This window comes from Scyliorhinus torazame, chromosome 8 (assembly GCF_047496885.1).
Source record: "Scyliorhinus torazame isolate Kashiwa2021f chromosome 8, sScyTor2.1, whole genome shotgun sequence".
NCBI classification, from domain to species: Eukaryota; Metazoa; Chordata; class Chondrichthyes; order Carcharhiniformes; family Scyliorhinidae; genus Scyliorhinus; species Scyliorhinus torazame.
Genome location: NC_092714.1, coordinates 85,771,821 through 85,799,316, shown reverse-complemented (window position 1 = coordinate 85,799,316; position 27,496 = coordinate 85,771,821). Strand labels below are relative to the sequence as shown.

General features: G+C 47.8%; 1 protein-coding gene across 1 annotated transcript in view; it reads right to left on the bottom strand.

Annotated features, from left to right (window-relative positions):
* LOC140427990 (uncharacterized) overlaps positions 1–27,496 on the bottom strand; it is a 98,400-nt gene that overhangs the window by 7,145 nt on the left and 63,759 nt on the right. Inside the window, exon 3 of the mRNA XM_072513919.1 lies at positions 12,790–12,815. Within this exon, the coding sequence (XP_072370020.1) occupies positions 12,790–12,815 (26 nt within the window). The remainder of the gene's footprint in view (positions 1–12,789; positions 12,816–27,496) is intronic.

The following is a 27,496-nucleotide window of genomic DNA, read 5'->3' as shown; positions in this document are numbered from 1 at the left end:
AGGCCGGGGATGACCGACTGTCGCTATCATGCACACACCCCAAGAAGCATCACACATGTGCATGATCTTAATCTGGTGGTCGCACACAAGTTGTATGTTCAGGGAGTGGAGCCCCTTTCTGTTAACGTAGGGCACTCCCAGATGGCCCAGTGAGTACAACCTATGTATCAGTCTATCAGCCCCTGGACCTGGAGCATCCCGGCGATGGTGGAGAATCATGTTGTCCAGCATCTTGCTGGGCTTGGTCCAAGTCAAAGATAATGTAGTTTTCCACCCGGGAAAGCAGGGCATCCATGTAACCTGTCAGAAGCACCTGTGGGCTGTGGTCTGCGAGATGCCACTCAGGTCCCCGCTCAAGCCCTGGAATGATTCTGAGGCATAAAAGTGCAGTGGCTTTGACAGCCACCAGGAGTAGGTGTCCTCCCCCTTCATGCGGTGCCAAGTCCACGAGGACATGGCAAAAGTGCCGCACCATCTCCTTGTTGAGGCAGAGTCTCTTATGGCAGGTGCTGTGGGTCATCTGTTCGAATGACCAGTGATGCCTGTGCACCCTGGGCTGTCGCAGGACTCCCCTCTGGTTCCCTCCGTGGCCTGATGGATGACCGGGTCCTCAGGAATGGGGTGGGGTCCAGCACATGGTCCGCCGCCTCGAGCTACTGCAGACGCTGCTGCTGCCGCCATCTCCGGCATCTGGCCGCCCAGCTTAGCAGCAGCACCACTAGGGCACGTTCTGGGTCCAATATTCCTGCCGTAGCGTTCAATATCTCTAAGACATTGGGAGAGGATATTAGACTGACAAACAGTAGTGTCTCCCACTCCGGAATTTTCCATTCCCCCATTGATTCCCCACTCCCACCCGGAATGACCTGCCCACGCACACCCGGCCACAGCGGACCCTCACCGGACCCCAGACCCTATACCCCGGACACCCTCTCATAACGTCACATGGACCGGGAGTTGGTCCCGTCTCCATTGCACTCACCCACCCTCAAGCCGTGGATGTTTCCTCGGAGCTGTGTCTCATTCCCTGGGTGTTCGGATAGTGGCTACTGCGTGTGTGGTGCTGCCTCCCGCAATGTTCAGGCACAGGGTCCAGGCATCAAGATGTGATTGGGGATGCTAGGCAATGACTCCTACATGCTATATGGCCCACACACGGGAATCTACTTGGGTTGGGCGAAGTGCTCACTTAACCACGATTGCCAATTTCCTATCAACACTAGCCTCAGGTGTACGGCCAGAGGCCTCGGCAGTCGATGGGGGCTATGGCTGGTCGGTGGGGCAGACGGGCAGGGACAAGGGTTGCCCCCGGTATGGGTGCACATGATCCAGGGATTGGCATGGTGCTGCCGTGAGCGGTTGCCCCTGGTTGCCCACCCTCACCACCCCCCCCACACCCTCCCATGGCTGCCCACCCCTAGCCGAGGGTCCCCCATCCCTTCTGAGCACTGCGGTGGCAAGCCGAGCACCCCCAGGCTCTTTGCCTGTGGGCAAAGATGGCTACTCACCTCCTTGACTCCAAACAAAAGCCCTTCTGCCAGATTCATGTTTTTAAAAAGGAGTACTAATCGGGGCCGGCGTGACCACTTGCTGAGGAGGCCGATGAATGACGGGAGGCTGTTGGATATGGGGTGGCTCCCATTAATTGTATGGAAATAGGGCTTAAGTGGTGATAATTGGTTTCTCGCCACGCTACGGCGAGATCCCAATTTCACCTACAGGAGCGGGCCGGTTGCATCGCAAACTGTTTGGGGCCTGGCACAGTTCTCGTTTTCGACCGCTCCCACTGCTCACCGGCACCGTCTCGCTCGAGCGAGCGTGCAATGGGGCCGGAGAATCGCACTCTAGGACTATCCAGGAAATCTCTGACACTTGTAACAGCTACTGCTTTAACTTCTTTTGTCAGCAGATGTTCAGAAAGGGTAAGTGAAAATGCAAAGATTTTTCAACCTACAGCCTGAAATGCTCTTCAGCATTCAGACGGGTGTCTCTGATTGGGGTGCGTGGTGGGAGGGGTCTGATGGAGGTCTCTGTTGGGAGTCTGATGGAGGATGTCTATTGGGGGTCTGATGAGGGGGGTCTCTGGTGGGGTTCTGATGTTCTAATGGGGTGTCTGATGGGGGTTCTCTGTTTGAATCTGATGGGAGTCTATGTTGGGGGTCTGAGGGGTGCCTCTGTCGGTGGTCTGATGTGGGGTCTTTTTTGGCGGTCTGATGGAGGTTTGATGCTGGTCTGAAGGGGGCTTGGGGGCTGGGAGCCAGGATTTGCATTGTGGTGGGAGGGAGCCCATTGGTGGATTTTGGGAGGCACCTACCTTACATATTTATCACCTTGACCCACCACAGGGCCCACCGCGTCGGAGCCACGGCTGAACAGACTTACACCAATCCACGCCCATGGGTTGAGGGCCAGAGCATCACGAGGCACGGGGAAACGGGTTTCCAGCATCGGAAAGCCTGACGCTCGATTCTCTGCTGGGTTGGGAACCCCGCTACCGTCGCAAGCAACGGAGAATCAACACCCAAGTGTGGGTGAATCGCACTGGAATAGCCAGCGAGATTTTCATCGATTTTCCTGCCGGATGTGACACTTTTAGTCATTTTTTGGAAGAATCCCCCTGTATATTCATTTTGCATTAGCAGGGTGCCCAAATGCTCAACTTACTTCACACCAACGGCATTTAACAAACTCTTCCCAACAAGCTGGTAGGCAGTACCTTCACTTCCTGGAACTCATATTGGCCTGACTCTAGTGGCATATTCTGGCTACTTTTATATCATGACATCTGTGAAATCAATAATGTCATGAATTTACTTCATTCTGAGCAAGTGATCTACGTGCGGCTGAATGGAAAGATAGCCAAATGAAAAAAGTATTTTTTTTTTTTAATTTAGAGCACACAATTTGTTTTCCCAATTAAGGGGCAATTTACCTACCCTCACATCTTTTGGCTTCTGGGGGTGAAACCCACGCAGACACTGGAAGAATGTGCAAACTTCTCATAGACATTGACCCGAGGCTGGGCTCGAATCCGGGTCCTCAGCGACGTGAGGCGGAGGTATAACCACCTAACCACCTAACCTAACCACTGTGCCACCATGCCGCCCTAATAAAATACTTTTTTAAATGCATTATTGGATTAAAGGTATTATTGACTAATTTCCAATATAAAGGTGTAACATTAAAAATTTTGTAAAGAAACACACATTAGCAAGGGGGCAAGGTGAACACTGCATGTTAAATAACCTATCACTTTTCAGACTTTACTCATTGTGTCATAGAGATGGCTTATAAATATTCTATATTAAAATGTTTCAATATGTTTATGACATAAATAGAAAGTTATCATGCACAATTCTGGAATAAAATAATTTCATCACAGCAATGCCACGCCATGATGAAGTCCAAAGACTGCAGCCCATAAGAAAATCATGACCAGATTTGGTGTTGAATATAGAAACATAGAAAATAGAAACAGGAGTGCACCATAGAACCCGTGCAATGCATAAGGAGGCTATTCGGCCCATCGAGTCTGTACCAACACTCCAAAAGAGCACCCAAAACTAGGCCAAATCCCCGTAACCCCACCTAACTTTGGACACTAACGGATCATTTAGCACGATCAATCCACCTAATCTGCACATCTTTGGACTATGAGAGGGAACCGGAGCACCCAGAGGAAACCCACACAGACATGGGGAAAACGTGAGAACTCGACACAGACAGTCACCAAATGTCAGAATTGAACCCGGGTCCCTGGTGATGTGATGCAGGAGTGCTAGCCATTGTGTGACTTGTGGTATTGTCATAACTATCAGCATTACAAAGGTTAATGTAGTGTCGAATGTAGCCACTAGAGGGAGGTGCAGATGCAACTACATAAGGCAGTGACGCTAGACCTTAGGGGAGGAGTGTTGGGAGATAGCTACTGTAGGTCATAAGAGCAGATAGTGTGAGTAAGGTTAGATTATAGTTTTTACCAGAGTGAGATTAGCAGTAGATGAGTGTAGTTTGGTTTTATTGATCAGTTGTTTAACACAAAGCCAACCATCCTGAAATAATAATCTTTATTGTCACAAGTAGGCTTACATTAACACAGCAATGAAGTTACTGTGAAAAGCCCCTAGTTGCCACATTCCAGCATCTGTTTGGATACACAGAGGGAGAATTCAGAAATTCCAAATGATCTAATAGCACGTCTTTCGGGACTTGTGGGAGGAATCCGTAGGAAACCCATGCAGACAAAAGGAGAACGTGAAGACTCTACATGTACAGTGACCCAAGTTGGGAATGGAACCTGGGACCCTGGTGCTGTGAAGCCACAGTGCTAACCACTATGCTACCGTGCTGCCTAAGCAACACAAAGAGCACCACATGATACCAGGAGTCTATTCCTTAAAAGAAACAGCAATTACATTAGGTTAGAATAGCATTGGAGAATGAAGAAGCAATCCAGAAGCGACAACTTAGAAAAAATCTATGATAAAAACTGATCAGAAGGTGGACAGTCTCAAGAAGCCTGACCACTTCAAGACACACAGTAAACTATGGCAGAACTGGGCTTTCTTTAAGCAACAGTTTGAAGTTTTTATTTCTGTCTCCGCGCTTGAAAATGCATCAGACCAACGGAAAATAGCACTCCTACTAAATTTGGCTGAACCGCGAGTATTGGAGCTCTTTAATTTGTTTAATTCAGGGCAAATGAGGATAAAAATAAATACAGCATGGTGCTTCAAAAGTTCGATACACACTGTAAGAAACAGGTGGATGAGACCTATGAGCACTATATGTTTAGGAAAAGGCTGTCGTTAAGGGGTGAGTCAGTAGATTGCTTCATCGCAGCTCTCAAGTTCCCAGTGCAGTCCTGTAATTTAGAACATAGAACATTACAGCGCAGGACAGGCCCTTTGGCCCTCGATGTTGCGCCGACCTGTGAAACCACTCTAAAGCCCATCTACATTATTCCCTTATCGTCCATATGTCTATCCAATGACCATTTGAATGCCCTTAGTGTTGGCGAGTCCACTACTGTTGCAGGCAGGGCATTCCACGCCCTTACTACTCTCTGAGTAAAGAACCTACCTCTGACATCTGTCTTACATCTATCTCCCCTCAATTCAAAGCTATGTCTCCTCATGCTCGACATCACCTTCCGAGGAAAAAGGCTCTCACTGTCCACCCTATCCAATCCTCTGATCATCTTGTATGCCTCACTTAAGTCACCTCTTAACCTTCTTCTCTCTCACGAAAACAGCCTCAAGTCCCTCAGCCTTTCCTCATAAGATCTTCTCTCCATACCAGGCAACATTCTGGTAAATCTCCTCTGCACCCTTTCCAATGCTTCCACATCCTTCCTATAATGCGGCGACCAGAATTGCACGCAATACTCCAAATGAGGCTGCACAAGAGTTTTGTACAGCTGCAACATGGCCTCATGGCTCCGAAAATCAATCCCTCTACCAATAAAAGCTAACACACCGTACGCCTTCTTAACAACCCTCTCAACCTTGGTGGCAACTTTCAGGATCTATGTACATGGACACCGAGATCTCTCTGCTCATCCACACTGCCAAGAATCTTACCATTAGCCCAGTACTCTGTCTTCCTGTTATTCCTTCCAAAATGGATCACCTCACACCTTTCTGCATTAAACTCCATTTGCCACCTCTCAGCCCAGCACTGCAACTTATCTATGTCCCTCTGTAACTTGTAACATCCTTCCGCACTGTCCACAACTCCACCGACTTTAGTGTCATCTGCAAATTTACTCACCCATCCTACTACGCCCTCCTCCAGGTCATTTATAAAAATGACAAGCAGCAGTGGCCCCAAAACAGATCCTTGTGGTACACCACTAGTAACTGGACTCCAGTCTGAACATTTCCCATCAACCACCACCCTTTGTCTTCATCCAGCTAGCCAATTTCTGATCCAAACTGCTAAATCACCCTGAATCCCATGCCTCCGTATTTTCTGCAGTAGCCTACCGTGGGGAACCTTATCAAATGCTTTACTGAAATCCATATACACCACATCAACTGCTTCACCCTCATCCACCTGTTTGGTCACCTTCTCAAAGAACTCAATAAGGTTTGTGAGGCACGACCTACCCTTCACAAAACCATGTTGACTATCTCTAATCAAATTATTCCTTTCCAGATGATTATACATCCTATCTCTTATAAATCTTTCCAAGATTTTGCCCACAACAGAAGTAAGACTCACTGCTCTATAGTTACCGTGGTTGTCTCTACTCCCCTTCTTGAACAAGGGGACAACATTGGCTAACCTCCAGTCTTCTGGCACTATCCCTGTAGATAAAGATGACTTAAAGATCAAAGCCAAAGGCTCATCAATCTCCTCCCTAGCTTCCCAGAGAATCCTAGGATAAATCCCATCCGGCCCAGGGGACTTATCTATTTTCACACTTTCCAGAATTGCTAACACCTCCTCCTTATGAACCTCAAGCCCTTATAGTCTGGTAGCCTGAATCTCAGTATTCTCCTATTTTTCCTCTGCCTCCGAGTCGATGCTGCGTGACCACGTTGTGTTCAGAATAAACGACAAACGGTTGCGCGAGAAAATGTTAAGAAGACCGGTGTTGTCGACTGAAGACGCTATAAATATGTGGAAGGCCAGCGAACTGGCATCGAGCGAATATGCCAAATTTGTGGCTCAGGAAAAGAGCGTGAAATCGGGAAACGTGGCTGACGCCATTAATGCGCAACAAAGTAAACTGTGTACAATTGCCGGTGACCATTTTGAAAGTGACATTACGAGCATGATGACATGCACACACTGTGGACACGCCCACAGTAAACAAATTGTCCGGCAAAATGGAAACATTGTTCCAATTGTGGTAGACTGAACCACATCGCAACACAGTGTCGTCTATCAGCAACTGTGCCAGCAACCAAATTTAAAACCTTCTATCGTGATTTCAGATGGGTCCAAAGTGTACAGAATGCAGAGAAAAAGTCCAACATCGTAGTGGATAGAAAGGATTGCTCACCATATTCATATTCAGATACCTTCATGATAGAATTGATTTACTGGATTTATTTACTGGATTGGAAGGAAAGACCAGTAAAAGCACTCTCAAAGATAATTAAGGGGTGGACTGTCTCATTAGAAATTAATGGAGAATTGATCCCATTTAAGATTGATACAGGTGCGCATGCAAATATTATCACATATCGATCTTTAAAGCAAGCAATTATAAAATCTCCGCTAAAACAGTCCGCCTGTAGATTCACAGATTACAATGATAACCACTATGCTACCGTGCTGCCTAAGCAAAGCAAAGTGGTCATGCTGTCTCATTGTGAAGAATGGGAAAATTGAGATACCCATCGACTTCGAGGTGGTAACGGGTTTGAAATCGTCATTGGTTGGAGTTGATGCTTGTGAAAGATTGCAGCTAGTTGAAAGGATTCACTCAATCGGTGCTTCAGATGACCAAGATGAAGAGTCCAGGGAAGGCATACTTGTGGTGAATGACCTCTCCAAAGCTATCACTGATGCTGAAACATCAGAACCCGAGTCAGTCCGAAGAATGGAATCTGAAGCTCGTTTAATTTCCGAAATACTAACTGTATCTAACCGCAAACTACAAACCATAAAAGCCAAAACTGAAAAGGACTCGACACTCCAGAAGGTGAAAAAATACATAAAAGAAGGATGGCCTACTGGATGCAAGTCAGCCTTTCGAGATATAAAAGATGATCTTGCTACAATTGATGGTGTCCTGCTCAAGAGAGACAGGATAGTGATACCTGCCAGTTTACATTTAGGGATTCTGCAGCAGATCCACGAGGGTCATCAGGGCATCAAAAAGTATCGTAGGTGAGCCAGACAATTGGAGTATTGGCCAGAGTAAACAGAGGTATCGACCAATATGTTCAAGCATGTACAATTTGTCAGATGCATCAGCCTTTACAGAGCAAAGAAACCATGCAACAGAGGGAACTCATTACTGGCCCATGAAACAAATTGGGCATGGATTTATTCAATTTCCAGGGTCATGACTACTTGATAGTCGTAGATAATGGAGGTGATAATGCTGAAAGATTCGACTGCCAGACCAGTGATAAAGGCAACAAAATCGATTTTTGCATGCCATGGGATACCTCTTAACCTTGTCTCTGACAATGGTCTGTGTTTCTCGAGTTGGTAGTCTACACATTTTGCAGAGCAATATAATTTCAACCAAGTGATGTCTCGCCCATGTTATCCTCAGTCTAATAGGAAAGCAGAGAAAGGAGTGGGGATAATTTAGAAGTTATTCCGCAAAGCGAGTAAAGATGTGTCATTCGCATTGTTAGCATACTGAGAGACACCGTTATCAAGCGTCTCTCACCTGCTCAAATGTTGATGGAAGAAGACTAAGAATCACTTTACCAGAGATCATCAGTCAAGAAACTGATAATAAAGAGATACGTGAAAGAATCATGACAACAAAAAGGAAGCAACAAGAGGTTTACAATAGACATACCAAACCTCTGCCTGAACTCCAGGAAGGTGACTTTGTGAGAATTCAGAATCCAGATAGAAACTGGCAAAATGCTGCAAACGTTCTGAAACAGGTAGCACCTAAATTCTATTTAATACAAACAGAACAGGGATCGCTGCATGTCAAGCATAAGGTTCAACCTCAACGTTCAAATGTTGTACCACGTGATAAAATATTCAAGGACATTGCCTTTCCAGATCCTTACTTAGCGCAGACACAGCTAGAAGGTGTAGCAGAGCAATCCAAAACCTTGAACGTTCCATTGAGACGATCTACGAGAAGAAAACGACCGCCAAAGAGACTTAACTAATGATTGTCTAATGAACCTATACTCATCTAAGTGATGTAACAGTCATTACGAATTACTGCATTGTATGATAATGAGTTAGTGATAGTTACTAGCCGTTAGTCAGAATTACACCTGTAAGGTCAGGGTTAAAGAAAATATCACAACCAATGTTATCATTTTCTTTTACAAAGAAGGGGGATGTGGTATTGTCATAATTATCAAGGGTTAATGTAGTGCCTAGAGTAGCCACTAGGGGGATCTGCAGATACAACTATATGAGACAGTGATGCTGGACCTTAGTGGAGGAGTGTATGCAAGAGATAGCTAGTGAAGGTCATAAGAGAAGATAGTGTAAGGTTAGATTATAGTTTATACCTGTAATGAGATTAGCAGTAGATGAATGTAGTTAGATGTTATTGATCAGTTGTGTATTCTTAAGGACTCTGTGTTGAATTCCAGTTTAGTAGTGTAAATAAAATCATTGCTTGTTTCAGTTAAAAGTTGTTCTGTGGTCGTTGTGAACACTACGCCAACCATCCTGAAATAAGAAACATAGAGAATACCACGCGACTGTGCCACCATCTCGCCCAGTCAACAATGGAAGCCGACATTCAACCCTTCAAGCCTGCTCCGTCATTCAACATGATCATGGCTGATCCTCTATTTCAATACCATACTCTTATGTTCTCCCCATACCCACAGACACCTTAGAGTCAATAAATCTATTTCCTTCTTTCAGTGACTTGGCCTCCACAGCCTTCTGTAGTAAAGAATTCCATAGGTTTACTATCCTCGGAGTGAAGATGTTCTCCTCATCTCAGTCCTAAACGGCCTACCCCATATCCTGTGACTGTGAGCCATTTTCTACATTTCCCCCCCGCCCCCCCCACCCCCCCACCCAAGCATCCCCTCCTATGAGTGGAAACAACATCCCGACATCCACTCTGTCCAGCCCCGTCAGAATTTAATATGTTTCAATTAGATACCCTCTCATTCTTCTAAACTCCAGTGAATACAGGCCCAGTTGACCCAATTTCTCCACATACAACAATCCAATCATCCCAAGAATCAGTGTGGTGAACCTTCACTGCGCTCCCTCTATGGCAAGTATATCCTTTCTCAGATGAGGAGACTAAAACTGCACACAATACTCCAGGCGTAGTCTGAGCAAGGCTCTGTACAACCGAACTAAGATACCACTGCTCTTGTACTCTTGCAATGAAGGCCAGTAAGTATATCCAGATAGTATTTCCAAATAAAACCATGTTTTGCAGTCCATACAAGTACCTTTATCAATATTCCCAATGATGAAAATAAAAGTTAAATAAAAATGAAATGATTCTGCGCTCAGCTAGCATGGTACTAAATGAAAATATTCCTGAACAGTATTTTTGAGGAATCGATTAATTTGATTGTTTGTTTTGCATATTGTTATTTTTATTAGCGGCAGTAATTCCAGAAGTGTTTGTCAGAAATATCATAAAGTAGTTATAAAAGGTAAAGAGAGAGGCAAAAATAGAGATTGGACCACTTGAAAATGTGGCTGGAGAAGTAGTAACAGGAAACAAAGAAATGGCAGATGGACTGAATAGTTACTTTGCATCAGTCTTCACGGTGGAAGACACCAGTGGGATGCCAGAGCTCCAGGAGAACCGGGGGCAGAGGTGAGTGCAGTGAGCATTACTCAGAAGAATATTCTGGGGAAACTGAAAGGACTGAAGGTGGATAAATCACCTGGACCGGTTGGACTACACCCCACGGTCCTAAACGAGATAGCTGAGGAAATTATGGAGGCATTGGTGATGATCTTTCAGGAATCACTGGATGCAGGAAGGGTCCCAAAGGACTGGAAAGTGGCTAATGTAACACCACTGTTTAAGAAGGGAGGGAGGCAGAAGACGGGAAATTATAGGCCGGTTAGCCTGAATTCGGTCGTTGGTAACATTTTATAATCCATTATTAAAGATGAGATCGCGAAGCATTTGGAAATGCATGGTAAAATAGGACTGAGTCAGCAGGGCTTTGTCAAAGGAAGGTCGTGTCTGACAAATCTGTTCGAGTTCTTTGAGGAGGTAACAAGGAAGTTACACAAAGGGGAACCAGTGGACGTGATTTATTTAGATTTCCAGAAGGCCTTTGACAAGGTGCCGCACAAGAGACTGTTAAATAAGTTAAAAGCCCATGGTGTTAAGGGTACGATCCTGGCATGGATAGAGGATTGGCTGACTGGCAGAAATGAAATGCAATGAAATGAAAATCGCTTATTGTCACAAGTAGGCTTCAAATGAAGTTACTGTGAAAAGCCCCTAGTCGCCACATTCCGGCGCCTGTTCGGGGAGGCTGGTACAGGAATTGAACCGTGCTGCTGGCCTGCCTTTGTCTGCTTTCAAAGCCAGCGATTTAGCCCTGTGCTAAACTAGCCGGCAGAGAGTGGGGATAAAGGGGTCCTTTTCAGGATGGCAGCTGGTGACTAGTGGCGTGCCTCAGGGGTCTGTGCTGGGACCGCAACTTTTCATAACATACATTAATGATCTGGAAGAAGGTACTGAAGACACTGTTGCTAAGATTGCAGATGATGCAAAGATCTGTAGAGGGACAGGTAGTATTGAGGAATCAAGGGGGCTGCAGAAGGATTTGGACAAGCTGGGAGAGTGGGCAATGAAGTGGCAAATGAAATACAATGTGGAAACGTGTGAGGTTAGGCACTTTGGAAGGAGGAATTTAGGCATAGACTATTTTCTAAATGGAGAAATGCTTAGGAAATCAGAAGCACAAAGGGACTTGGGAGTCCTTGTTCACGATTCTCTTAAGGTTAATGTGTCAGTTCATTCGGCAGTTAAGAAGGCAAATGCAATGTTAGCAGTCATGTCAAGAAGGTGAGAATACAAGACTAGGAATGTACTTCTGAGGCTGTATAAGGCTCTGGACAGACCCCATTTGGAGAATTGTGAGCAGTTTTGGGCCCCGTATCTAAGGAAGGATGTGCTGGCCTTGGAAAGGGTCCAGGGGAGGTTCATAAGAATGATCCCTGGAATGAAGAATTTGTTGTATGAGGAACGTTTGAGGACTCTGGGTCTGTACTCATTGGAGTTTAGAAGGATGAGGGGAGATCTTATTGAAACTTACAGGATACTGTGAGGCCTGGATAGAGTGGACGTGGAGAGGATGTTTCCACTTGTAGGAAAAACTAGAACCATAGGACACCATCTCAGACTAAAGGGCTGATCCTTTAAAACAGAGATGAGGATGAATTTCTTCAGCCAGAGGGTGGTGAATCTGTGGAACTCTTTGCTGCAGAAGGATGTGGAGGCCGATCACTGAGTGTCTTTAAGACAGAGATAGATAGGATTTTGATCAATAAGAGGATCAGAGGTTATGGGGAGAAGGCAGGAGAATGGGGATGAGAAAATATCAGCCATGACTGAATGGCGGAGCAGACTCGATGGGCTGAGTGGCCTAATTCTGTTCCTATATCTTATGGTCTTATGGTCTTAGTTGTGCTAATTTCCCCCTTGATTCAGTCAGCCACTGCCTGCGTAAAAAATGTGCCTAGAAAAACGCAAAGCAAAATACTGCAGTTGCTGGAAATTTGAAATATAAGTGGAAAATGCTGGAAACACTCAGCAGGTTAGGCAGCATCAACGGAAAAGAGGGAAGCAGGATATTCTGAACTATGGTTGTGAACCTGAACTGCTCCATCTGTGTGTCCCCAGCATGATCCGTTTTAATTTAGCAAAACACATTCTGTTATGAAGGGGGTCTTATCACAAGTATACAATGTGCAAGAAATGCAATGACATGTTGTAATGGGGTTTGCTTCAATATATCATACTTTGATCAGCACATGATAGGGTTCATCCAGCATTTTCATTAAGAAAGCATTCCTTTAATTGCATAAAAGGGGAAGTGCAAAAAATTGAATATCGTAAATATCAACCGGCATAAGCTTTATAACTGTGAAAAAACACAAAAATATGTTGCTACTTACTCTTTCTTTGGTATCCTTCTGTTCACCTAGAATTGATAATACATTTTATGAAACCATGAACATTCAGTTGCTTAGGTTTAATAAAGCACAAAAATACTGAACTGATAAATTCAACAACTTACAGGCTGATAAAACACAAAACAAATTCATATAAGCCACTATATTCTATCGAAATCACACTCCCTCTTAAATCAAAGCAAACAAATTCAGTATCCCGTGCTGCACAGAATTGGAATATTTTTTATATTCAATGGAAATACATGGGGCTGGATTCTCCATCGGCGGGGTCCTCCACTTCATTGGATTTCCCGACGGCATGAAGGTGCCCACAATGGAAAACCCTTTTGGCCAGCTGCCGGGATGGAGGATCCCGCTGCCGGCGGGGGCACTCTGTGCTGGAAAACAGGTACGGAGGGACGGAGAATCCCGTGCATGGTCCCTGGTGGAAATTTGAACATTGCAGAGCTGTTGGATTTTGTTTTCTTTTATATGTAATGGGGACAGGCTAGGGAGTTCCTTTTCTTATGTTCCTCAATATTTACCCTGGAGGGGGGGCTACCTCGCTCGCAGCAAGGTGTTTAGCTCGTGATCGGGAGTGAGGTGGGGGGAGGGGCTGAGGCCTGTTGAGACGTGGTTCAATGAACCCAGCTTGTTTGGTTGCGGGCGGGGGAAGGATATCGTGTTGGCGAGGATGGGGTGGGGGGGGGGGACAGTCGTCTTGGGTGGACCTTGGACCTAGGCATTGGTGTTAGTACGGGATAATCCTTTGTGGTGTGAAGGGCTGACTCCGATTTGAGGAGGGGTGAGAGACACCCGATTAGTTTGGTCACATGGAACATGTGGGGGTTGGGTGGGGGGGCACGTCCAGTGAAGTGATCAAGTGTTTTCTCTCACCTGAAGAATTTAAGGGCTGATGTGGTGCTTCTGCAGGGGGCCCATGACTGGCTGAGGGAGCAGAGCAGACTCCAGAAAGGGTGGGTGAGCTAGGTTTTCACTCAGGCTTCAATAATAGGTCCTGGGTGGTGACAATTGCAATCAACAAGCAGATGCATTTTTTAGCAGATGAGGCAGTGGCAGATTTGGGTGGCTGGTGTATGATTGTTACTGGGACATTGGCAGGTAAGCTGGTCGTATTGGTAAATGCATATGCTCCAAATTGTGATGATGTGTCCTTTATAAGGACGCTCTTGGCCTCCATCCCAGATTTGGGTACACACTAGCTGATCCTGGGGGGAGACTTGAATTGTGTGCTGGACCCAAAGTTAGACCACTCTAGACTAAAGTCATTTGCTCCTTCAGAGATAGCGAAGGCATTGTTAGCGATTCTGGAATAGGTGGGGGGGGCAGGCCCATGGCAGTTCATGTATCTGGGGGTAAAGAATTCTCGTTCTTTTCCCCAGTTCATAAGGGATACTCCTAATAGACATCTTTTGATGGGAAACTTTTGATAGCCAATGGGGTTTCCCATTGTGGGCACCCGATGCCATCGGGAAATCCCTGGGCGTGAGTGCTCTGCGGTGAAGCGGACGATCCCATCGACGGAGAATCCAGCCCCATGTATTTCCATTGAATATTAAAAATATTCCAATTCTGTGCAGCACGGTGTATTTAATTTTTCTTAGGCTGAAGAAAGCAGAATATTCAACTATAGTCATTTCGGACCATGCCCTGTACTTGGTGGACTTGGTTTTAGAGGTTGGCCCTATTCAACGTCCGGTATGGAGATTGGACATAGCGCTACTGGCAGATATAAGGTTTTGTGGGGGAATTTCTGAGGCTATAGATGAGTATGTTGGGTTCAACGGGAATGGGTCTATCTCTCCTTCCACACTGTGGGAGGCCTTGAGAGCAGTTATCAGAGGGAAGATTATATCATACAAGGCACCCATGAATAAGGAGGTAAGAGAAGCTAGTGGACAATATTCTGGAGGTGGATTGCAGGTATTTGAGTGACCCTGCCCTGGAGCTCTTGCCAAATAGGAAGAAACTACAGACGCAGTTTGATCTGTTATGTATGGGTAAGGTGGTACGCCAGCTGCGGCGTTCGAGGGGGGTCATTTAAGAATATCAGGAGAAGGCTAACCGTCTCCTATGTCACAAGTTGAGGCACCAGGTGGACTCATGGGAAATCATTCAGGTCAGGAATTTGAGCAGTAAGCTGAAGTCCGCCACGAATAGAGTAAGCGGCGTGTTTGAGGATTTCTATAAGAACCTTTACTGGTTGAAGCCGCCAGAGGAGGTTTTAGAGATGCCAGCATTTTTGAAGGGTGTGGAATTCCCTGTGGTGGGGGAGGTGGAGCGCAAAGAGTTGGAGGCACTGCTAGGTCCTGGGGATGCCTTGGCAGCTATAGGACCGATATAAACAGGTAAGGCCACGGGGTTGGATGGATTTCCAGTGGAGTTATACAAGTGGTTTGCCAGACAATTGGTCCCATTGATGGGAGACATGTTTCAGGGCTCTTTGGCTCGGGGTGCCCTCTTGGCGACACTGGCGCAAACATCAATTTCCCTTCTGTTGAAAATATGATAAGGACCATGTGGAATGTGTGTCATACGGTCCTATTTTGTTGTTAAATATAGATGTCAAGGTATTGGCTGAGGTGCTAATGATGAGGTTAGAGCCTTGTCTTCCTGGGGTGATAGGTGAAGATCAGACAGGATTTGTTAAAGGCACGCAACTGTCGTCTAACGTCTGGCGACTGTTAAATGTAGTTGTCTCCCCACCAGTGGGGAGCCCTGCTTTTTGGCTGCCGTATTTGGGGTATCGGACATGCCAGGTCTGCAGATGGGGGTGGAGGCAGATGTCCTTGCCTTCACCTTGTTGATCGCCCAGAGGCGAGTCCTGCTGGGGTGAAGGTCTCCAGTCCCCCCAAATGCCCCGGCATGTTTAGGGGATCTAATGGAGTATTTGTATCTGGAGAAGGTTAAGTACACTGTGAGGGGATCGGCCGAAGGGATCTACTAAAGGTGGCAACCTTTTGTTACTTACTTCAAGGAACTAACCACCATCAGCAGCTGGGGGGGGGGGGGGGGGTTCACGGAGGGGGGGAGGATGTGCAGGAGTGTGTGGGATGGGATTGTGATCCCTTTTGTATTTTCTTCATGTTTGATGTTTCAAGGGTTTTATAAAATGATTTTGTAAAATTGAAACCTTTAATAAAAACATTTTCTTTCAAGAATACTTTTTTTATTTTATGCAGATTGATATAGAAGAGCATCAAATTCAAGACATCATGCTGGATACACGGGTCAATGAGCTGATAATAAGCTCGACAATCCTTTCACCACATCCTCCACTATTCCCCAAAGGGTAAAATACCGCATATGGGTGTGAAGATGTGCTAACAAGTGTACTTACTTCTTCTAAATGACTGTAATGTTGACCTGAGTTGTTCCTACACTGCTCACTTCTCCGAAACACTGCCAGTTGGTTCAAAACAGAAGGGGAAACAGGCAACTTTGTCAACAAATCCGTGGTCCACCAGCCTGGTCTTCTTAATGGCCCTTTTAGAGGGGCAGCTGCACTTAACAATGTTGCTTGCATATAAATTATGTCTAACTGACAACAAGGCCTTGTATGGACACAGGTTTGACATAACTTAACTGAATTTGAGCAAATGTTATATAAGTATGCTTTGTAAGGCCAAAGCAAAACCAACTAAAAGCTGCACGTTGCTTTTCCACAAACAATATTGGAAAATTGAAGAAGACACTTTGAGGCCATGGAATGTTTAGCCAGAGGCTCAGTGTGGTTAAATTACAGCAGCCACGTTTGAAAGTTCTGTTAACTTTAGTCATGTAAGGTCAAAGCAAAACCAACTAAAAGCTGCACGTTGCTTTTCCACAAACAATATTGGACTGCGAAGAAGATGATACTTTGAAGCCATATAGTGTTTAGCCAGAGGCTCAGTGTGGTAAAATTACGGCAGCCACACTTCAAAGTTGTGTTAACCTTAGTCAAACTTTATGTTCCAGTAAGTATTATAAAAAAGAATACAGGATACAATGAACCTGGTGACAGAAGTATGTTTTAGAGGGTTTGAAAACTTTGCCACCAGGAAAATAAATGCTAGCTCAACTGACTTAAGATTTAGATATAGATTTATTGTCACGTATACTGAGGTACAGTGAAAAGTATGGTTCAGCGTAAAGTCCAGTCAGATCGTACCATACATGAAAAACATAGGACAAGCGATAGATATACAATATAAATACATGGACATGGACATCGGGTGAAAATATGGAGAAGATCAATGGAGAGATCAGTTCAGCCCAAAAGAGGGCCATTCAGGAGTCTGGTGGGGAAGAAGCTGTTTTTGAATCTACTAGTGGGTGTTCTCAGACTTTTGTACCTTCTGCCCGATGGAAGAAGTTGGAAGACAGAGTACCCCGGATGGGAGGGACCTTTGGTTTTGCTGCCCGCTTTCCCGAGTCAGCGGGATATACATAGACAGAGTCAATGGATGGGAGGTGGGTTCGTGAGATTAACTGGGCTGTGTTCGCAACTCTGTGGTTTCTTACGGTCTTGGTTGCCTTACCAAGCTGTGATGTTGCCAGATAGGATGCTTTTTATGGTTCGTCAGTAAAAATTGGTAAGAGTCAATGTGGACATGCCGAATTTCCTTAGTTTCCTGAGGATGTATAGGCGTTGTTGTGCTTTCTTGGTTGTAGTGTCGACATGAGTGGACTAGGGCAGATTGTTGGTGATGTTTGCACCTAGTAATTTGAAGCTGTGAACCATCTCCACCTTGGCACCATTGATGCAGACAGGGGTGTGTAAGACACTTCACTTCCTGAAGTCAATGACCAGCTCCTTAGTTTGCTGACATTGAGGAAGCGATTCTTGTCATTGCACCATATCACAAGGTTCTCTAACTCCCTTCTGTACTCGGACACATTGTTGTTTGAGATCCGACCCACTACGGTCGTGGCATCAGTAAACCTTCAACTTGTGAATTTTATTTTTTACATCGACATTTAGCTCACATGCTCCTAACAACAAGATTTTGTTAATATTGTAATCTCTTAACAATGTCATTCTGCTAACTATTTTTGGTTCAATTCGCAGCTTTTTTATATCAGACAGGTTGATGACGTTGGCCTTCGCACCAGTGTCAAGCTTGACTGTTATCACTGCGCCATTTATCTTTCATGGCACTGTCCATTTACCCTTATGATTATCTGCCTTCAATTCACTGTTGCTGCAGATTGTTACAAATACATTATTATTTGGTATGACTTGAGTCTCCTTGTCTTCGCTGGAGATTATGTCTGCAAAGAATGTGTCCCCTGAGCACACTTCATCAATAGCGCAGATACTCTTTGCTTGTTCAGACCTTCTCCTGGAATAACATTGGGTTGCAAAATTATTTCTGCCATTGCTGTTGGCACGTGCGTTCCATAAGCAGGTATGATGGTAGTCTTCTTGAAGCATGTGGGAACCTCAGAACGGAGGAAGGAGTGGTTGGAGATGTCCGTGCTCACATCCGCCAGCTGGTCCACGCAGGATCTTAGTGCATGACCAGGGACTCTGTCAGGACCCGTTGCTTTCCATAGGTTCACTTTCAAGAATGCCAATCTGACTTCTGAAGTTGTGACTGTGCGTATGGGTGTATGTCCGAGGCTGTTGGGACAGTTGACAACCGTGTGTTGGTTTCCCGCTCAAAATGAGCATAGAATGCATTGAGTTCATCGGGAGAGATGCTCTGTTGCCAGTGGTTCTACTCTGCTTTGTCTTGTAGCTAGTTATATTGTTTAAGACTTGCACAACCGACGAGAGTCCATGTCGTTAGTCTGTGACTCTAGCTTAGTCTGGTATTGGCTCTTGGCATCCCTGATAGCTTTGCAGAGGTCGTAGCTAAATTTCTTGTATAGGTCAGAGTTGCATGTCTTGAACGCCTCAGACCTGAACTTCAGTAGGGAGTGAATCTCCCGATTAAACCATGGTTTCTGGTTGGGGAATGCACGTACTACCTTCTTTGGAACACAATCTTTTACACACTTGCTGAAGAAATTTGTGACGGTGGTGGCCTACTCACTTAGGTTGGCCGATGAGTTCTTGAATACGGACCAGTCCACTGAGACCAAGCAGTCGCATAGGAGCTCTTCCATTGCCTCGGACCAGCATTGCATGACCTTCTTAACCGGATGCTCACGCTTAAGTATCTGCCGATATGCCGAGAGAAGGAACAATATCTTATGGTCCAATTTTCTGAAGTGCGGTCAGGGGATGGATTGGTAGGTGCCCTTGATGTTTGTGTAGCAGTGGAAAAGGATGTGGGGCCACTCATGGGACAGGAGATGTGTTGGTGGAATTTTGGTAGTACACTCTTGAGGTTGGTCTGGTTGAAGTCCCCGGCCACGATGAACAAGGGCTCCGGGTATTCTGTTTCACTGTTATATATGGCGCTGTACAATTCATCAAGAGCCTCCTTCACTTCCGCCTGGGGTGGGATGTAGATCGCCATGACGATGGCAGAAGTGAACTCCCATGGAAGATATTATGGGTGACATTTCACAGTCAGGTAATCCAGGTCTGGGACCAGTAGTCTGAGCACCAGGGTCTGAGCACCAGGAGGAGTTGATGAGGAGGCAAACCCCTCCATACTTCGCTTTGCCCGATGACACGGTGCGGTCCATCCGATGAACTGCGAAGCCATCCGGTTGTATGGCACAGTCCGTTGAGGCAGAGGTGAGCCATGTCTCTGAAACAAAGCACACAGCAGTCTCTCACTTCCCTCTGAGAGGTAAGTCTAGAGTTAACTCATCCAGCTTGTTTTCCATCACTTGGACGTTTGCCAGGAGTATTCTGTAGAGAGGAGATTTGAAACCGCGTTGTTTTAGTTGTGCAAAGTTTGGTTTTGAAAGCTGTTGGAAACTGATACAAGCTGACGCAGATGTCAGGGTTTGTGTTTTTTTGAAATGCACAGAAATTCAGTTCCGTGTGTTTTTCTGTGCTTTCTACTATCAGATAAACTGTTTCTTGTTAATTAGCTGCGCAAAATAGGAACATAGGACTTAGGTTCAGGAGGAGGCCATTCAACCCATCAGACCTGTTCTACCATTCAATAAGATCATGGCTGATCTGATTGTGGTCTCAACTCCACTTTTCCCCGATGACCCTTGGCTCTCTTGCCTATCGAATGTTTGTCTAACACTGCCTTGAATAAATTCAATAACCCAGCCTCAACTGCTTTCTCAGAAAGAGAATTCCACATACTAATGATGCTATGAAAAATCAAATTCTACTCTTCTCTGCCTTAAAGGTAGCCCTCTTATTCTTAAACTGCGTCCCTGGTTCTAGTCTCTCCCATAAGTGGAAACATTCTCCCAGTATCTACGCTGTAAAATCCCCTCAGGATTGCATATGTTTCAATAAGATCCCCTCTCATTCCTCTAAACTCCACTAGGTCCAACCCATCCAACCTTTTTCCATAAGATAAGACTCATCACAGGAATGAGTGAAGTGGACCCTCTACGTGTGGCCTCTAATGCTCTACGTATGGCCTCTAATACAATTACATATTTTTCAATTAAAGAGACCAAAGCAGTACAAGTATTCCAGATGTGGTCTCATCACATCTGTGCCATGTAGCACTCCAGTGAAACTTCCCTATTATATGTTCCATTCCCACAGAATCCACAGAATCCCTGCAGTGCAGAAGAAGGCCATTTGGCCTATTGGGTCTGCACCAGTCCACTTCCCTCCCATATACCCGTAACTGCAGAACCCCACCTAACCTGCACAACTTTGGACTGTGGGAGAAAACCTGACCGCCCGGAGGAAACCCACGCAGGGGGAGAATGTGCAATCCCCACACAGACAGTCACTCAAGGCTGGAATCAGACACAGGTCCCTGATGCTGTGAGACAGCAATGCTCACCACTGTGCCACCGTGTCGCCCCTGAACGCACTGATTTCTGTGACACTCCACATGTTATGCGAAGCCAACCCAAGAAAGACCAATTTATCCCTACTCTCTGCTTCCTGTTACCTAACTATTCCTTTACCCATGCTAATATATTACCCCTGACACATTTAATATTATCTTCTGCAGTAACCTTTGATGTTGCACCTTATAAAATGCATTCTGGTAATCCAAGTACACATATACAGATTGTTTGCTACTTTCTCAAAACAATTCTAATAAATTAGTTAAACACAATTACCTTTCACAAACCTATGGTGACGTTACCTGGTCACGTTAGGATTTTCTAAAAATCCTGCCATAACTTCTTTGATAATGAGTTATAGAAATTTCCCTTGTGACAGATGTTAGGCCAACTGACTTGCAGTTTCCTGTTTACTCTCCTGTTAGGAATTTGGGAAATTAACACGGTCAACAGTGAATTTGGGATGAAAATGAAATAACAGACAAGTAACAAGATTGGAGGTGTCTAGAGGAATAATAGAACATAGAGTACAGAAGGAGGCCATTCGGCCCATCAAGTCTGCACCGACCTACTTAAGCCCCCAATTCCACCCTATTCCCGTAACCCAATAAACCTTCCTGGTCACTAAGGACAATTTATCATGGCCAATCCACCTAACCTGCACGTCTTTGGACTGTGGGAGGAAACCGGAGCACCCAGAGGAAACCCACGCACACACGGGGAGAACGTGCAGACTCCGCACAGACAGTGACCCAGCGGGGAATCGAACCTGGGAACCTGGTGCTGTGAAGCCACAGTGCTATCCACTTGTGCTACCATGCTGCCCGTAAATGAGATGCGATTTGCCCAGTAACAAGATTATCAGGCCACGAGAGATGTTGAGGTGTGAAAAACTGTTTACTAGTGGGGTTATACAACTGATGACTTCTAATGGCAAGGAATTCGAGAAATGCAGACAGACAAATCCATAGGGTGTGATATCAAAGATATGGAACAATATAACCTTCATTGGGGTAGCAGGCTAGTTTTCCATCCAACAGTTAGAGAGGTCAGTTCAATTTATGACCTGTGCGATGCAATCCTTTTTAAAAAAAAATATATTTATTAAAGTTTTTTAACACAATTTTTCTCCCTGACAAACAATAACCCCCCCCCCCCTCGTAACAAAAAAAAACCCGAGAAATCGCGCAGAGCAAGGTATATACATGGCAAAATGATATATTTACACAGCTTTGAACACTGGCCCTCACCCGTACGTGCCAGTTTCCCCAACCCTTCATGTTATCTCTTGCTCATCCACCCTCCCAGGCAGTCCCCCCCCCCCCCCCCCCCACCCCCCCCGTCCCCCTCCCAGGACGTCCCCTCCACACACCCCCCCCAAGGTTGCTGCTGCTGCTGACCGACCTTCCTCTAACGCTCCGCGAGATAGTCTAGGAATGGTTGCCACCGCCTGTAGAACCCCTGCGCAGACCCTCTCAATGCGAACTTAATCCTCTCCAACTTTATGAACCCAGCCATATCATTTATCCAGGCCTCCAGGCTGGGGGGCTTCGCCTCCTTCCACATTAGCAAGATCCTTCGCCGGGCTACTAGGGACGCAAAGGCCAGAATGCCGGCCTCTTTCGCCTCCTGCACTCCCGGTTCGTCCACTACTCCAAATATTGCTAGCCCCCAGCTTGGCTTGACCCGGACTTTCACCACCTTAGATACTGTTCCTGCAACTCCCCTCCAGTGCCGGTCATGACCAAAACATATGGACATGGTTCGCCGGGCTCCCTGAGCACCTTCCACATCTGTCCTCTACCCCAAAGAACCTACTCAACCTCGCCCCCGTCAAGGGCGCTCTGTCGACCACCTTAAATTGTATCAGGCTGAGCCTAGCACACGAGGAGGAGGAATTAACCCTACCTAGGGCATCAGCCCACAGACCTTCCTCGATCTCCTCCCCCAGCTCCTCCTCCCATTTACCCTTCAACTCTTCTACCAGCGCTTCCCCCTCTTCTTTCAGCTCCTGGTGTATTTCCAACACCTTGCCCTCCCCGACCCATACACCCGAGATCACCCTATCTTGAACTTCTTGTGCCGGGAGCAACGGGAATTCCCTTACCTGTCGCCTCGCAAAAGCCCTCACCTGCATATATCTAAAGGCATTTCCCGGGGGTAACTCGAACTTCTCCTCCAGTGCCCCTAGGCTCGCAAACGTCCCGTCGATGAACAGGTCCCCCATTCTTCCAATCCCCGCCCGATGCCAGCTCTGGAACCCCCCGTCCACCTTCCCCGGGACAAACCGGTGGTTACCCCTGATCGGGGACCACACCGATGCTCCCATTGCACCCCGGTGCCGTCTCCACTGGCCCCAGATTCTTAGCGTTGCCGCCACCACCGGGCTCGTGGTATATTTTGTCGGCGAGAGCGGCAGCGGTGCCGTCACCAACGCCCCCAGGCTCGTTCCTTTACAGGACGCCATCTCCATCCTCTTCCATGCCGCCCCCTCTCCCTCCATAACCCACTTGCGGATCATCGCCACATTTGCTGCCCAGTAGTAGCTCCCCAGGTTTGGCAGCGCCAACCCTCCTCGGTCCCTACTGCGTTCCAGGAACCCTCTCCTTACTCTCGGGGTCTTATTCGCCCACTCAAATCCCATAATACTCCTGCCTACTCTCTTAAAAAAGGCCTTAGTGATCACGATGGGAAGGCACTGAAACACAAACAGAAACCTCGGAAGGACCACCATTTTGACCGACTGCACTCTACCCACCAGCGAGAGCGGTAACATGTCCCATCTTTTGAAATCCTCCTCCATTTGCTCCACCAACCTCGTCAGATTCAGTTTATGTAAGGTCCCCCAACTCCTGGCTATCTGGATCCCCAGATACCGAAAGCTCCCCTCCGCCCTCCTCAGCGGTAGGTCCCCTATCCCTCTTTCTTGGTCCCCCGCCTGTAATACAAAGAGCTCACTCTTCCCTACATTGAGCTTATAGCCCGAAAACTCCCCAAACTCCCTTAGAGTCTGCATGACCTCCACCATCCCCTCCATTGGATCCGCCACGTACAGCAACAGGTCATACGCATATAGCGACACCCGATGCTCTTGTCCCCCTCGGACCACCCCCCTCCATTTATTAGACTCCCTCAATGACATGGCCAATGGTTCGATCGCCAATGCGAACAACAGGGGGGACAGGGGGCATACCTGCCTTGTCCCTCGGTACAGTCGAAAGTACTCCGACCTCCGCCGGTTCGTCACTACACTCGCCATCGGGGCTCTGTAAAGGAGCTTAACCCAATTGATAAACCCTACCCCGAACGCAAACCTACGCAGCACCTCCCAGAGGTACTCCCACTCTACTCGGTCAAAGGCCTTCTCCGCGTCCATAGCTGCCACTATCTCCGCCTCTCCCTCCTCCGATGGCATCATTATCAAGTTTAAGAGCCGCCGCACATTGGTGTTTAGTTGCCTGCCCTTTACAAATCCCGTCTGGTCCTCGTGGATTACCCCCGGGACACAGTCCTCGATCCTCGTGGCCAGCACTTTTGCCAGCAACTTTGCATCCACATTGAGGAGCGAGATCGGCCTGTACGATCCACATTGCAGTGGGTCCTTGTCCCGCTTTAGGGTCAAATAAATTGTCGCTTCCGACATTGTCGGGGGCAGGGTCCCCTCCTCTCTTGCCTCAGGTCCTCACCAGTAGCGGGGCCAACAGGTCTGCGTACTTCCTGTAGAACTCCACTGGGAATCCGTCCGGTCCGGGGGCCTTCCCCGCCTGCATGCTCCCCAAAACCTTGCTCAGCTCCTCCAACCCAATTGGTGCCCCCAAACCAGCCACCTCTTGCTCCTCCACCCTCGGGAATCTCAGCTGATCTAGGAATCGTCTCATCCCCTCTTCCCCCGCTGGGGGCTGGGATCTGTACAGCTCTTCATAAAAGGCCTTGAATACCTCATTTATTTTCGTCGCACTCCGAACCGTGACTCCCCTTCCATCTTTGACTCCCCCTATTTCACTCGCTGCCATCCTCTTACGGAGCTGGTGTGCCAGCATCAGACTAGCCTTTTCCCCATACTAGTAGGTCGCATTGCGCTTTCCTCCACTGTGCCTCCGCCTTCCCTGTGATCAACAGGTCAAACTCCGCCTGGAGCCGTCGTCTTTCCCCAAGTAATCTTTCCTCCGGGGCCTCTGCGTATCTCCTGTCCACTCTCAAAATCTCCCCCACTAACCTCTCCCTTTCCATACCCTCTGTCTTCTCCCTATGAGCCCTAATGGAAATTAGCTCTCCCCTGATCACCGCCTTCAACGCCTCCCATACCACCCCCACCCGCACCTCCCCGTTGTCGTTGGCCTCCAAGTACCTTTCGATACACCCCCTCACCTTCCCACACACCACCTCGTCCGCCAGCAGTCCCACATCCAGCCGCCACAATGGGCGTTGGTCCCTCTCCTCTCCCAGCTCCAGTTCCACCCAGTGCGGGGCATGGTCCGAAATGGCTATAGCCGAATACTCCGTCCCCTCCACCCTCGGGATGAGCGCCCTACCCAGAACAAAGAAATCTATCCGGGAGTAGGCTTTGTGTACATGGGAGAAGAAAGAAAATTCCCTGGCCTGCGGTCTTGCAAACCGCCATGGGTTCACTCCCCCCATCTGATCCATAAACCCCCTAAGTACCTTGGCTGCCACCGGCCTCTTTCCAGTCCTTGATTTGGAGCGGTCCATGCTGGATCCAACACTGTATTGAAGTCCCCTCCCATTATCAGGCCTCCTATCTCCAGGTCCGGAATGCGCCCCAACATGCGCTTCATGAATCCTGTATCATCCCAGTTCGGGGCGTATACGTTTACCAACACCACCCACGTCCCTTGCAGCCTACCGCTCACCATTACATATCACCCTCCATTGTCCGCTACAATAGTCTTGGCCTCAAATGACACCCGCTTTCCCACCAATATTGCCACCCCTCTATTCTTCGCGCCCAGTCCCGAGTGGAATACCTGTCCTACCCATCCCTTTCTTAACCTGACCTGGTCCGCCACCTTCAGGTGTGTCTCTTGGAGCATAGCCACGTCCGCCTTCAGTCCCTTTAAGTGCGCGAACACTCGAGCCCTCTTCACCGGCCCATTCAGGCCCCTCACATTCCATGTTATCAGCCGGATTGGAGGGGCTCTCAACCCCCCCATGCCCCGCCAACTAGCCATCTCCTTTTCTGGGCCAGTCCCGTGTCCACGCCTCCCTCACCCTCCAGTCCCCCAGAGGGGGACCCCCGTCCCGACCACCTCTTCTGTGTCCCATTCCCTTTCAGCCAGTGCAGCAGCAACCCTTTCCCCCCCTTCCCCCCCTCCCCTCCCCCCGCTAGACCCCTGTCTAGCTTTTTTGCTCCCCCCATGTCACTCCCGTAAGTCAGCTGACGCCTGCTGACCCCGGCTTCCCCCGACGTCCCATTGACCTCCCCGCGTGGGAGTCTCCCAATCCATATGCATTCCTTCGTTCCCCTTCCCGCCTTTCTTCCCGCGCGCGGGAAAAAACCCCGCGCTTTCCAAAGCCCGCTCCGCCCCCTCTGGCGCAGCTCCTGTCGCGGCCTTGTCTCTCTCCCCCAGCCCATGTAACATTTCATGCGCGTGATTGACCCCCTATATACAACAACCATCACACATCAAACCCCAAAACTTCCCCCCCACCCTCACAAACCCTCAGTTAGAGTCCAACTTTTCGGCTTGTACAAAGGTCCACGCCTCTTCAGGCGTTTCAAAGTAATAGTGTTGGCCCTTGTATGTGACCCACAGTCGCGCTGGCTGCAGCATTCCGAATGTCACTTCTTTCCGGTACAACGCCGCTTTGGCCCGGTTGAAACCCGCTCTCCGCTTTGCAACCTCCGTGCTCCAGTCCGGGTATATTCGGAGCTCTGCATTGTCCCACTTACTGCTCCGCTCCTTCTTGGCCCATCTCAGGACCCACTCTTTGTCCGTGAACCGGTGGAACCTCACCACCATTGCACTTGGCGGCTCATTTGCCTGGGGCTTCTTCGCCAGCACCCGATGTGCCCCGTCCAACTCCAGCTGCCTCGAAGGGGCCTTCATGCCCATCATCGTCTCGAGCATCGTGCTCGCGTATGCCCCGGCATCAGCCTCCTCCACTCCCTCAGGGAGACCCAGGATTCGCAGATTCTTTCTCCTCGACCTGTTCTCCAGGGCTTCGAGTCTTCCCGCCCACCTCTTGTGTAGCGCCTCGTTCTGCTCCACTCTCACCGCCAGGCCCACGAGCTCGTCCTCGTTCTGACTGACTCTTTTCTGTACCTCCTGGATCTTAGCTTCGTGGGCCTTCTGCGTGATCCCAAGTCCTTCAATTGCCGAAAGCATAGGCGCCAACATCTCTTTGCGCATCTCCTCGCGCTGCTCCTCGAAGCAGCGCTTGATGAACTCCTGCAGCTCCCCTTTGTCCCTGGTCGCCGCCATTTTGTTTTCTTTCCCTCGCTTCTCCCGTTGCTCCAGTGCCGCTCCTTTGGCCGTTACACTTCTGGTCTGTTTCATAGAAGTTGGCAGTGTTTGCTTCACCAGTCTGCCCCAAAAAGTCTATGGAAACTCCTGAAAAAGGTCTAAGCGTCGGTTCCAGACGGGAGCTGCCGAATGCGCGACCTATTCCTCCATGGCCGCCACCAGAAGCCTCGTCCCCGCCTCTTCAATGGCCTTGGTAGATCCTTTCACAGTTGTTCCCTCTGCTGCTAGAATTCACCTTTGATAGAGTCAAGTCAGATTGCAGCTTTAAGCTTGCCCTTCCCCCGCCTGCATGCTGGAAGAGGCCTGTGTCGATTGCTGCAGCTCAAGAC